This window comes from Phacochoerus africanus, chromosome X, assembly GCF_016906955.1.
Source record: "Phacochoerus africanus isolate WHEZ1 chromosome X, ROS_Pafr_v1, whole genome shotgun sequence".
Classification (NCBI taxonomy): Eukaryota; Metazoa; Chordata; class Mammalia; order Artiodactyla; family Suidae; genus Phacochoerus; species Phacochoerus africanus.
In genome coordinates, this window is record NC_062560.1 from 15,631,605 (window position 1) to 15,645,392 (window position 13,788).

The 13,788-nt window shown below is 50.8% G+C and overlaps 1 protein-coding gene across 3 annotated transcripts in view; it reads left to right on the plus strand.

Moving 5' to 3' along the window:
* The window catches only part of TXLNG (taxilin gamma), a 58,980-nt gene extending 45,526 nt beyond the window's left edge, over positions 1-13,454 (plus strand). The window contains exons 6-11 of one of the 3 annotated variants that reach the window (XM_047765617.1): positions 2,202-2,321; positions 3,502-3,576; positions 8,105-8,197; positions 9,472-9,567; positions 10,462-10,769; positions 10,874-13,454. In XM_047765617.1, coding sequence (XP_047621573.1) covers positions 2,202-2,321; positions 3,502-3,576; positions 8,105-8,197; positions 9,472-9,567; positions 10,462-10,752 — 675 coding nt within the window. In that variant the 3' untranslated portion in view covers positions 10,753-10,769; positions 10,874-13,454. Of the gene's footprint in view, positions 1-2,201; positions 2,322-3,501; positions 3,577-8,104; positions 8,198-9,471; positions 9,568-10,461 lie in introns of all 3 variants that reach the window. The other 2 variants (XM_047765618.1, XM_047765616.1) reach the window with 2 other exon arrangements.
* Positions 13,455-13,788: the final 334 nt, after the last annotated feature.

Here is a 13,788-nt window from a genome sequence, read left to right on the forward strand (position 1 = left end):
TCTCTGTGGGTTATCTTATCCAGTTGTTTTTCTTTTTCGGGTTTTTTTCTTCTTCTTTTTTTCTTTTCTGTGCCTGCAGCATGTGAAAATTCCTGGGCCAGGGATTGAACCTGCACCACAGCAGTGACCCAGGCCACTGCAGTGACAACAGATTCTTAACCCACTGAGCCAGAAGGGAGCTCTTACTCAGCTCTTGAGACAAACTTCAGATTACATTAGAGTTCTACATACGGCCAGCCCTTCCAAAAGATTTGAAAAAAACTTGCTGCTTTTGGCTTATTACCTTTTGTTTTTTTTCCAATGGAAAATTACGAACAAAAGTAGAGACCGTATCACTTGGCTTCAGCAGATGAAACCATAGCTTGAGCTGTATTCCCATCACCTTCCCCTGGGTTATTTCGAAGCAAATCCAAGTTATCAGTCCATTCATATATATTTGAGGAGACACCTCAAAAGTTGAAGGATTCGTTTTTGGTGTGACCCCAGTATACTATTTTCAAACCTAAAAAATTAACATTAATTATTAAATAGTCATTGTTTAAATTTTTGATCGATTGTCTTTTCCCTCCCCTTTTTCCTTTTATGTATTTATTTATTTTCCTTGTTTTTTTTTTTTTTTTTTAGGGCCACACCCACGGCATATGGAGGTTCCCAGGCTAGGGGTCGAAATCAGCTACAGCTGCCGGCCTACACCACAGCCACAGCCACAGCCACGCCAGATCCGAGCCACATCTGCGACCTACACCAGAGCTCACGGCCACACCGGATCCTTAACCCACTGAACGAGGTCAGGGATCAAACCCGCAACCTCATGGTTCCTAGTTGGATTCGTTTCTGCTGCGCCACGACAGGAACTCCCTCCTTTGTCTTTTTAGGGCGGCACCGGCGTATGTGCAAGTTCCTCGGGCTAGGGGTTGAATTGGAGCTGCAGCTGCTGGCCTGCGCCACAGCCACAGAGCCACATTGAGCTGCATCTTTAACTTACACCTAGCTTGCAACAACGCCGGGTCCTTAACCCACTGAGTGAAGTGACGCCAGGTTCCTCAGGGATACTAGTCGGGTTCTTAACCCGCGGAGCCACAATAGGAACTCCCCCTCCCCACTTTTTTAAAGCTGTATGACTCAAGATCCAAGCTCATCTCTTTTCACTGGTTGATATCTCGGATTCGTTTCCGCTGTGCCACGACAGGAACTCCCTCCTTTGTCTTTTTAGGGCCACACCCACAATATATGGAGGTTCCCAGGCTAGGGGTTGAATTGGAGATGCAGCCCCCAGCCTACGCCACAGGCACACTGAGCGAGGCCAAGGATCGAACCCATGTCCTCACGGATACTAGTTAGGTTCGTTACCACTGAGCCACAATGGGAACTCCTCCTTCTCTCTTTTTTTACATTCTTAAAGTGTGTTTATTGAGGAAACTTTTTTTATCCTAGAGAATAAATTTTTTAGGATATTATAAAGCCCTCAATTTTCTTGAAAGTATTCTTTCAGTTTTGTTGTTTAATATGGCAGTCTGCCACTTTATAGATGTAGAAAATTTGAAAGCTATATATATTTAAATCACATTACCAGTGAGTCTTATTCATTTTAACTATAATTGAATGTTCTTTCTTTAGCCAGGAAAGGGGTGTTCTGATGACTTTATTGTACATAAATAACCACTTAAACAATTTTGCTTGGAAATAATAACAACCTTTTACCAAATATCTGATAAGTGCCAGGCACCAAACACCTTACAATCGTATAAGCATTGTGTTGGCTTGTACACTTCCGAGGTGTCAGTGTGGTTACCCCCATGGGGAGGGGACGGAGGTGCAGCAGGAGGGGGAACTTGACTGGGGCCACTGCTCCCCTCACAGCATGCCAAACATTTAATGGGGAGAAAAACTATCCAGGAACTATGTGGATGATGTGTGGGTTCAACACTTAGGTCTCCTGGTCCATCTTTTTGCTTGCTGCAGTTTGAGCTTCATTTTCATCTTGGGCAGAAATAGGAGGCACGTGCTTATGGCCCACCTCCAGGGGAGGGCCGGGGGCCGCCAAAAGATGCGGAGCCCACACCAACTCCAGCTGGTATTAGCTGTGATGGGATGAGCAGGAAAAGCATCATAATGGGCATGGTCTTGTCCCCTGTGTTGTTTCCTCATCATTCTGTTCCTTTTTTCGTTAAGTGATAATAGAAATTTTCCTCTCCCTGTAGCACATTGATAAAGTGTTCAAACATAAGGAACTTCAGCAACAGCTTGTGGACGCCAAGCTTCAGCAGACAACACAGCTGATCAAAGAAGCAGATGAGAAACATCAGAGAGAGAGAGAGTTTGTAAGTGCCAGTTCTTAAAAAAAGAAATGATTGCCAAAGTTGTAACCAAAGCCATTGAAAACGTTTAAGCTTCGTCTGCATGTAATGTAACACTGGCCTGTACTGATTGGTGTTTTGCTCCAGGTTGTGAAGGGGGTGTGTGTGTGAGTGAGAGAGAGAGAAAGAGAGAGCAGTAGCCTTTTATTTCTACTTTATATACAGAGATGAGACCAAATGAGTAGAAAGACCTCCACTCATTGAACATTACTCTGCTTAGAATATTTATTTCAATTTTAACACCAAGCTTCAAATGTGGATCTACATACAGCTACATTTTGTTTTCAAACATAACTTGAAACTAGGGAAACTGTTCATTTATTCTAGTGTAATTTACTGATAATATTTTAACAGAATTGTCTATAGCCCGATCACTCAGCATTGATCACAGGACGCGTGCTCAGATTATATTGCCCGTCAGTGATGGTTCACCCAGTGGAATCTCAGCTGCGTGTGTGTGTTTAACACGTGCAAATTCAACCCTATCTGCTTAACCAAGAGAATAATAAAAAAAGTCATAGATGGTTGTGATACTGGGGACTGTTGCATCCACCTTTCACTCAAGTAACCGAGGCCCCAAGGCCAGTCTGGCACGAAGACTCGGATCCCGAGAGGCCCTCATGCTGTGGGCACGTCCGCTGAGCGTGTGCCTCGAGGGTTGGAAGAGATGCGGTTTAGCGCAGCGTGGTCCTTCCACGTGGCTCATGCCCAACTGAAGAGACGTTTGTCGTCTCCCAGGTTGGCGGATAAATATCCTGTATACAAGCACGTGCACGCGCACGCACGCCCACACGATACATGTATTTCTGGTTGGTTTTAGGGACTTTGAACACTTACTGAACTAAGAGTGACATGCTCCTAGAGGGACTGAGTTTCACAGCTGCCTGCTATGCAGTTTCCTTTATCATTTTCTTAAGTATATAAACGAAAGCTCCTGTTTCCTTCCCCCCACTTTTAAAAAAGTGACTAAAAAGCCAGGTTTCTGATTTCATTGTTCTGCTCCAGACCCTTCCACCTGCTTCGTCTTGCCTCGCGTGGAACAGCGGGGCTTTCTTAATCACCCACATAAGGTCACGATTCCTGGCCATTGGACAGTGTAGTCACATTTGTAATAGTATTTTGCCAGAATGTTTCTGTTTTCCAGTTACTAAAAGAAGCAACGGAATCGAGACACAAATATGAACAAATGAAACAGCAAGAAGTACAACTGAAACAACAGGTAACTGGGCGGCAGGGGTAGTAGGACTTTGAAGAAAAAAAATCTCTGGTTCATCGGATATATACCTGGAATCTCCTCTGCGATGCTTTCACTAGTGCCCGGCAGACCTGAGGTAGCTCCCGGGTCCCTCTTCATCTGGGGTGACCACCTCGTCCCACCTGGCCCAGGACCTTCCTGGGCTTAGCACTCCAAGTCCTGTGTCCCCGCCGTTGGCGGGGTCTTCTTGCCTGTGCCCCACACGTCTTAGGTTCTGTCTGTCCCCGTGTGTAGCAGCTGATTCCCGACTAAAGAAAGGCTGAAAGATCTTCAGGTTTTAGTTCCTTTGTGTGCAGTGGAACCCTGTGAAATTGCTGATACTTGTTTGACCTATAAAATGGCAGTTTCATATCATGTACCTTAAAATCTTGAGAATTTGTGCTATGAGCATGTAGCCTCTTTGGAAAGCTACCTGTTGGCCAGGCACTTCCACCCCCAGGTAGAGCTGTGGAGGCGCTGGCCACCTTGATGGGGTACCCTGCCGGCTTTTCTTCCTTCCTGCCTTCTCCTGTGCACTGTCGTTAATTCAGGCCCCGGGGCCCCGGCGTCTTTGTCATCCTGTAACTGAGAGCCTGTGCCCCTGGACCAGCTTCCCTTCCCATCTCCCCCCCACCCCCCACCCCCCCGGGCCACTGCCACTCTGCTCTCTGTCTCTTTGAGTTTGGCTTTTTTCTTTTTATTATTTGTTTGGTTTTTTTGGCCACACCCAAGGCAGGCAGAAGTTTCCGGGCCAGGGATCAAACCTGCACCACCGCAGTGACCTGAGCCACCGCAGGGACCATGCTGGATTGTCCAGCCCGCCAAGCCACGAGAGAACTCCCGCGGGGGCTTTTTTAGATTGTACATCGAAGCAAGATCATACGGTGTATAGGGTTCGTCCTGTGCCTCACTTCTTCCACTGCGTGTCATGGCTCACCGCCCATCCGTGTTGTCACAAACGGGAAGGTTTTCTTACTTCTCGTGGCTGCCTCCTCTTCGTTGTGCCCATTCTCTTTGTCCCTTCGCCTCTTGATGGACACTTCGGCTTCTCCCGCGTCTTGGCTGTTGGGGACAGGGCGGCAGCAGGCGCGGGAGTGGAGAGCGCGTGCAGATCCTCTCCTCGCTTCTGGTGGATGTGAACCCGCAGGCGGCGCTGCCGAGTCGCGAGGTAGCTCTGCTTTGGCCTTCATTGGCGCCCTGACGCGGTTCTCCACGGTGGCTGCAGCAGTTTGCATTCCCTCCAGCAGTGCGCCCGGGGTCCCTTTTCTTCTGCACACCCTCTCCGGTGTTCCTTCTCTCTCTCGTGTCGTAGCCGGCCTGACATGTGTGAGGCGATGTCGCACCGTGGTCTTGATTTCCCCTTCCCTGCCGACGAGTGACCTTGGGCACCTCTTCATGTCCCTTTTGGCCATTTGTATGTCTTCTTTGGGAAAGTGTCTACTCACGTTCTCTGCTGGCTTTTTTTTTTTTTTTTGCTTTTGCTTTTTAGGGCCGCAACCGCAGCACATGGAGGTTCCCAGGCTACGGGTAGAATCGGAGCTACAGCTGTCAGCCTACACCACAGCCACAGCCACGCCGGATCCGAGCCGTGTCTGCGACCTACACCACAGCTCACGGCAACGCCGGACCCTTAACCCACTGAGCAAGGCCAGGGACCGAACCCGCGTCCTCATGGTTCCTCGTCGGATTCGTTAACCACTGCACCACAATGGGAGCGCCCTCTGCTGCTTTTTAAATTGGATTTTTTTTTTTTTTGGTCTATTTCTTGGGCCGCTCCCTCGGCATATGGAGGTCCCCAGGCTAGGGGTCGAATCAGAGCTGTAGCCACCGGCCTACGCCAGAGCCACAGCAAGGCGGGATCCGAGCCGTGTCTGCAACCTACACCACAGCCCATGGCAACGCCAGATCCTTAACCCACTGAGTGAGGCCAGGGACCGAAGCCGCAACCTCATGGTTCCTAGTCGGATTCGTTTCCACTGTGCCATGACGGGCACTTCAGCCTAGGCTTTTCTCTGTTGCCTCCCTACTTGTCCATCCAGACGCCTCAGATTGGTTCTAATGCGGTGTTTCTCTGTGGCTGCCACGTGTGGAGTGAGGGGAGTACATGGCCCCTCCACTCCAAGAAGAGGTGCAGAAAGGACTCCCAGTGTCTTTACAAACCTGTGGAACTAGGTATTTGTACGTGTGATTCACCCTTTCTCAGAAAAAGTTAACTAGGTGTATTACTCATTTCGAAAGGTTATTATGTATTAAGTTTCTTTAATGTAGTTCTGATGTTAGTTCTAAACTACAGAAAAGGCTTAAATCTTTTTTTTTTTAATTCCATTTTTACAGCCGCACCTGCGGCATATGGAAGTTCCTGGACCAGGGGTCGAGTCGGAGCTGTAGCTGCTGGCCTGCCCACAGCTCACGGCAGCGTCAGATCCTTCACCTACTGAGCGAGGCCAGGGATCAAACCTGCATCCTCCTGATTACTAGTCAGGTTCTTAACCTGCTGAGCCACAGCAGGAACTCCCTAGGCTTGAATATTTATGACCACATCTTCTGAGTGCTATTTGTTTTGAGGGTGCATTTTCCGATGTGGTGATAGTCATTTCCTATCAGGCAGCCTAAGTTCAAGTGAAAATTGAAGTCTTTTGAACGTTCCACCGTAAGTTATGCTAGAATGCATCTAGGAACTTTGAACCCCCTATTAGCCCTATAAAATCACTTGTCCATGTAAATGGAGAAGAGGATGAATGTGCAAAAAGGTATAAGATGGTATAAAAAGCCTCGACCCTTCTGCTGAGGTGAAGGGCAGCTGCCATTCTGTTGTACTGTCGGCACTGCAGCTTCTGTGGCCCCGAGTCCTGTTACCTGATCACTCGTCGGCTTCCTTTGCTGTCGCCTCTTCCTTTTCCTGCTCCCTCAAGAGTTCTTGCCCAGAGTCGGTCTCATTCTGTGCTCTGCCCTATCTGTTTCCAGGCCTTGTCGCTGATCTCTTGGTCTTAGCTGGTGTGTTCTGCCCACTCTTTTGTACTCCGGGCCCCTGCGGCCTCGGTGGGAGTTACGCAGGCACTGAGCGCCGATGGGACCGCCTGGCTGGTCCATCTTTATGAAGAACAGACCGTGCTGAGCCTGCCGCAGCTTCTCATCACCTGCAAGTGCCACCACAACTGCTCCCTCAGTCCCAGGAGCCCCTCCGATGTCCCCTTCGCTCTGCCCCTAAGTGGTCTGAGCTCTTCTCCTCTTGGCCCCGAGGTGTCCAGACCTCCTGGCCCTCGGCCTCCCCTCCCTGCAGCCGTGCTTTGGCCATCTTCTCAGGGCCTCATCTGGCCTGTTGTCCCGATAGCCCTTTCAGCCCCCATCCCTCCCCACACAGCAGAGCTGGCTTCTTGCTGCCTGAAACTGCCGCTGGTCACCTGCTTCTCCAGCCCATCCCCGGCCTCTGGTGCTCTTTTATGTGTTGTGTGATCTTGAGCAAAGCGCTTGACTCCTCTGGGCCTGTCTCCTCAGCCTGAAGTCGCATGGTTACACGAGGTGGGCTCCCGGGCTGCCTCCCGGCCTCACGTGGCATCTCCCACCTACCTCCCTTGGGACCTGGCCCACAAGGTGCCTCTCCTCTGACCCCTGCCGCCCACCCCCTCCTCCTGTTCTCAGGGACAAGGTGACGCTGCATTCTCCATTCTGCCTGGCTTGTCAGCATTATTTTTCCAACTAGAATAAAAATTTCTTGAGGGTGGGAGGTAAAAATTGGTGTTGCTATCTCTTTCAGCTTTTTTGGGGGGTCTAATTTTACTCCCACTGAATCTTTCTTCCTCCAACCAGACCACGTCTTCGGCTTCTGCTTCATTTTCCCGCCTGTGTTAAGGAAAGAGCAGTCCCTGATACATCAGGCCCAGAACTGTGCAGGTGGTTCTCAGAATGCTCCTTTCCTAAGGACAGTTCTTCACACAGATGGAGGGAAGGTAGTTCATAGGGGATACTTAGATGAAATTGGCAGCCGTTCCACATCCTTCGGGTTTTTAAAAAATTACAATTGGTGGAATGGAGCTAATAAATATTTATACGTTTTAAACACATCTCACGTTGGTGAGGTCAACCTCATTTCCTAAGTTTCAGTGCGTTCCAGTGAGTTGTTAGAAATGCTGCCATTGGGAGTTCCTGTTGTGGCTCAGCAGGTTAAGAACCCAACTAGTATCCATGAGGACACAGGTTCAATCCCCAGCCGGCTCAGTGGGTTAAGGATCTGGCATTGCTGTGGCTGTGGCGTAGGCTGGCAGCTGCAGCCCCAGTTGGACCCCTAACCTGGGAACCTCCATATGCCACAGGGTGCAGCCCTAAAAAGACAAAGAAAAAAGAAACGCAGCCATTGATGTCTTGGGTCAAGAATTGGTTGGGTATGTGTTTGTCCTTATTTTTGTCGCTTATAACAAGAAACTAATGTTTAACCATATTATGTTCTTTTTGAAAATCTTTGGAATTTTAAGTCATTTACCTAAAACTCAAAAAGTGTCATACTTGTTTTCTGTAGCTTTCTCTTTATATGGATAAGTTTGAAGAATTCCAGACTACCATGGCAAAAAGCAACGAACTGTTTACAACCTTCCGGCAGGAAATGGAAAAGGTATTTGCCTATTTCTCATGGAGTACTGCCTGAAAGGGAATTTATAGAAGCAGCTATGTTAATGAGCATGATCTGTCCTTGGATGAGTTTGTGTTGTTATTATAGCGCCTTCATTTCAAAATGTCTCTCCTGACCCTCCGGGGCATCATATTGAGTCATTTTGCCCTCACTCACCCCATGTCGCTAGTGATCTCTAGGCTCTCAAAATTTTGTCTTTATTCACGGTAGTTCCTCTATGAAACACAATTTGTTGCCAGAAATAAAGCGGTTTCTTTTTTGTTTTCTGTGTCTTGTTTTATTCGCTCCAGGTGACACCACCTATTCCCTACCCCAGCCCCCTTTTCACAAAGCTCCGTGTCCCTGGAGATTGGTTAAGACACCCCAGCCCAGAACAGTGGGACTGGGATTTTGGTTGGTTGATGCATATTGGGGTTTCTACCTTTTCAGCTGTTTTTTCCTTCAAGTTACACTCCCACTGAATTCCTTCTCCCTCAACTAGAGCGATTTTTGCCCTCTGCTTCCTTCTGGCTGGGATAAGGAGAGCAGTTATCCCTGGCATTAAATTTAGAACCTACCTATACATTGCATCTGTCCCGAGAGGGGGGCTTTTAGGGATGGAGGTGGCGGCGGCAGGGACAGGACCGTGGCCAAGATTATTCTGTGCCTTCCTCACTGCAAATAACCACACCTGCCGTGGTGGACCAGCACGCTCCTTCCTGGCGGCGCTCGGCTGTGGGAAGCTCCTGGGGAGCCGGGAAGGCGGGCAGCCCAGGGTGTCCTGTCCCAACCCTGTGCCACCAGCCCCCTGGCCACTGCCCACGTGGTCAGGGCGCTAAAAGGCTCTGGACACCCCAGCTCATGGGAGGCAGAATTTGCAAAAACTGGGCTGTGCTAGCATAGGTTTAAGAAGGTTCCCCTGATTTATGGACCCACCTTATTTTGAGCGGAGGCCAGGCTGCCCTGCCTCTGACCTTTTGAACCTGCGTGGGTCGGGGAGCACCGGCTCTAAGGCCTTTGTGCAGGAACCACGTGAATGAGGCACAGAAAACCCTGGCACTTAGATAATCTGGGTGCAGCCTGGAGACGCGGGCTGGTGGCCCAGGGCCCCCTGCACCAGGCGCTGCCCGTCAAGGTGCCGAAATGGGCCCACGGTTTCTGGAATTCTGCCACCCTGAGAGGAGCTCTGCCCCAGCACGTGGACTGCCAGGCGGGGCGGGCTGCAGGGGTCACACATGGGACTTGGCATTTAAATTGGCACTTGTGTTGATTCACAGATGACGAAGAAAATCAAAAAACTGGAAAAAGAGACAATCATATGGCGGAGCAAATGGGAAAACAACAATAAGGCTCTCCTGCAGATGGCTGAAGAGGTGAGGAGCTTGCCCGCGACGCCACGGGGACGCTCTTAGCCGGGGCTGCCGACGGCCAGGGGACGCGTGTTGTGACCCTGCTGGCCTAGCTGAGCACGCTGGCCGGAGCCAGGCCGGAGTGGGGTGGGGCCCCCGGGGAGGTGGCGCTTCCAACCCGACCCCTCGCCCCAGGCCCTGGGCCGCCCAGCGCCCCGAGTGTCACCCACTGGGTCTGGGCCGGGCTCTGGGAACCCGCCCCGAGACCACAGCTCCGGTGCTCACCTGGCCAAGCACCAAGCTCAGATCGGGGCCCGGTTGAGAGCACAGGCCGCTGGCTCAGGTGCCCCTCTCATTTCCCCGCAGCTTCTTCCCGCCTGGGCAGTCTTCAGAGAGAAGTTTTTTCATAAGTGGATTTCAGGGAGTTCCCACTGTGGGTTAAGAACCCGACTAGCATGCATGAGGTTGCGGGTTCCATCCCTGGCCGCACGCGGTGGGTTAAGGATCCCATGTTGCCGTGAGCTGTGGTGTAGGTCGCAGATGGGGCTCGATCCCGGGTTGCTGTGGTTGTGGTGTAGGCCAGCGGCTAGAGTTCCAATTCGACCCCGAGCCTGGGAACCTCCGTGTGGCCCTAGAGAGCCAAAAAAGAAAAGCGGATTTCAGTTATTTTTAAGAAACCTGACAGGAAGTAGAGTGTTGTCACCCCAGAGCAGCGTTAACTGTGTTAAAATCACTGGGCGTACACGGCCAAGGGTGCAGAGTGCGGCCAGCCGACGTCAGGAGGCGTCTGCAGAAACGGAACACGGTCGGGGGGTGGGGGGGGGCTCAGACCCGTGGCCCTCGAGACGCGGGGTCCCCATCAAGCCACGTCCTCCTCAGGGGCGGGCTCCGTGACCCTGCCGTTGCTTCTCTCTGCAGAAAACTGTCCGTGACAAAGAGTACAAGGCCTTTCAGATAAAGCTGGACCGGCTGGAGAAGCTGTGCCGGGCCCTGCAGACGGAGCGGAACGAGCTCAACGAGAAGGTGGAGGTGCTGAAGGGCCAGGTGGCGGGGAGGGCGGCGGGTGCGGGCCCAGCGCCCCCCGGGGCCCAGCCCTGCGCCGCCCTGGCTGCCCCGCAGGAGTCTCGCGCCGCCTGGCCAGTGGCCCCTGGGGTCCCCCCGGAGGCCGCATCCCCGGGCGCCGGGCCCGGCATCGAGTCCGTGGACTGAGACCCAGTGCAACCACTGTATGGAGAGCTCTATTTTGTGTATACCTTCCTCTGTTAGTAGTAACAATTGGTTTTGTGGTGACAATTTTCTTACTTTTTCTACCATATCTGTATTTTCTTAGAACTACTGGACTTATGTGGTACAGGAGGCTGCTTGGCAATTCTGAATAGTTTTCCTCCACATCTCGCTCAGCTGCGCTGGCTGCACATCCGCCTCGTTGCCCTCCGTCGGATGCATGTGTTCACTGCCTTGTCCTCTCCCCTGCCCCTTGCGCACGACTCACTCACCAGGGCCGCCCCTCACAAGGGAACCTTGTTCTGCTGATACACTTCCTGGATGTGAAAACAGTATTCACTTACATGTCCCGGCCCCCGTTAATATTATTCAAAAAAGAGAAAAAAAAAAAAAACCAACCAAGATGATTAGATTTGTGTCGAATTGCCCATCGAAACGCCAAGTAAAAATAAAACTCTAGGCTTGGGTCGGAAACAAACAGCATACTTGATTCACATTAGCTTCCTGCTCTTTCCATCCCTTGACAAACGGAGACGGCCACAGGCCCAGAAGGTCTGCGTTTTGGCAACGTATGTACATAAAGGTGTGGCTTTTTAACAAAACAGTTCTGTCCAGCCAGATCCTTGGACAGGCAGGCTTGTGTTTATGTCACTGCAGACCAGCCCCATGGTGCTCTTTTCAGGTTAGTAGCAGGGGAGTTTGGACACCCGGATGCCCATGGTGTGGGGAGCCTGGGGGTGGCTCGCGTTCCCTTGGGGATGGGGGCACGCACCCCTGCGCACGGAGCGCTGCCGCCGCGGCCCCCCCTTGTCACTCAAGACACGTCCCGTGTAGCCTTCCCAAGCGGGGGTCCTCTGCTACCCTTCTGGCTACTGGCAGGCTGGTCCAGTGCTCCAGGGCTTTGAAGAGGGGGTGTTCCTGGCCATGCTAAGCAAAGATGGATGTCGGGGCTAAAGCACAAAGACGGGAACCAGCATTTTTAACGTGGAGGAAACTTGGCAGAGAGTTAAACAGCCAGGATCTATTTATTATACTTCCGATCTGCTTCTCGCCCTTTTCTTAGTTTTCCTTTTTCTCCTTCAAAGAACACCCCCCCCCCCAGTGTTATTAAGGTGTCTACTCTTGGAACAGGGGACTCGGGAAAGTCGGCGCACCATCACTTGGGCACCAGTTCTCTAACGTGCTTTGTTCCTCAGTGTCCAACGTGGCCAAGTCTGTACACACCATTCACCAGGCTGCACTGCTCAGAGTTTGGACTTTGTCCCTGGTATCATTTGCATTGAAAGACCTTATGAAATAAAAAGGCTCTGCTAGAACTGATGTTAGCACATTCCACCGAGCAGAACTAGCAAACTGACACTTCGGAAATTGCTTACTGGACTGAATAAACTCTCTTCTGTCCAGTTAAAAAAGGGTTTTTCTCTTTGTTAAAGTTTTATTTGTCCCGTCACATTCATGGTCTAAACTGGGTGGAAAGAATAAGAAAACTGACAGGCCGGCAGCAGCGCCTGCAGGGAAGGATTTTATCCAGGCTCCCACCGGCGGTCACGTTCATCGAGGGGCCAGACCGTGGAAGCAAGGAAACCCACCAAGTCGGTTCCCCAGTGACTGTCGGGACGTGTCGGAGGCCAAAGTACGCCCTCTGCCAACACACACCCTCTTAGAAACACACACCCTTCAGCTACATGAAACGCCGGGCTTCATTTCCCGAGAGAGGGGAAATGAAGGCGTGTGTCAGAAAGACACACGACTGTAAAATGACCACGCGCGCTGACCTGGCACAGGAACGCTGCTGGACGCACAGCCCTGACGCCTTTTAAGCCGGTGGTGTCGCCCACCACGCTTCCTTGTGTTGCTTGTCCCGTGTGGGAGATGATTAAGCTCAGACCTGCTGCTCATCTTCAGGGCTTTCTAAGGCGACGTGATGAACAGCACTTGGCCTGCTGCTTTTGGCTTCCTCGGTGGTTGTAGCTAGACGCTAGCCCGGTGTTTGAAGGACATGGATTCTGGCGGAGACATGCCTGCATCCCTTCGGGATCTCTCCTCCCATTACCCTGTGAATAGTAAATACACACGGGACCCTCTCTGCAGAGGACATGCTCCTAAAACAATCACCTCGGCAGCCCAGTGTTGTGGTTTTGTAGCACGCCGTTTCTCCCACATTCTAGAACACTGTAATAGGACGAAGACTGGCCCAGAAGAGGTTGAGATGTCGGGTTCACTTCAACTGCATTTGTTGCACCGTCGTGGAATCTTGATTTGTATTACTTAGAGTGGCAGGAGACCCCAAGGCATAGAGAAAACTTGGGTCTTAGGTAAGGACCATTTCATCCTCAGACTTATAGGAGTACATTTCTTGGTCTCGAGACCAGTGTTTTTTAGTTATGTATGCAACTGCCTTTATGACACCTGGTTATCGATTCACTTCTCAGGTGTTGCAGAAAAATCTACCTCTTTCAGACTGTAGATGGAAATAACTGTGAAAAAAATGATGCAGATATCTTCTAGTTTGTGCTAAACACACTGCTTTATTTTTACAGCCCACGTCTTTCATGAGGATACGAATTGTTAAGAGGCAGTCTTGTTTTGCTTTTCAAAAACATTTTGTAGAGATTTTTCACTAATGTGAATCTGATTTTATCTACTCAATTCTGTATAGATTCAGTAAATATGTATGATAAATTGAACAGCTTCCGTGTGTTCTTTTGTATGACCTTCAATGTCTACCAAGGGCAACGGCCGCTGAAGGCCGTTTCATTATTGCACAACTGAGGAAAGAAGGGATGGGGCGCCAGCCACTCCTGGCAGCAGATGACTTTTATACACCCGGGCCCGTGAGCGCCTCTAACCTCGAACACAGGTGCCTAGAAAAACTGAACAGTGTGGCTGCCGTCGCAGCTTTAAAAATCTCCAAGGACCATGGGTGTCTCTGGTTTGGGCAGCTCCTGGTATTATGCTCTGGAACGAGCTGTCTGAAGAGCAGGAAGGCGCGGGGTGGGGACAAGCACGGAGGCCGACACT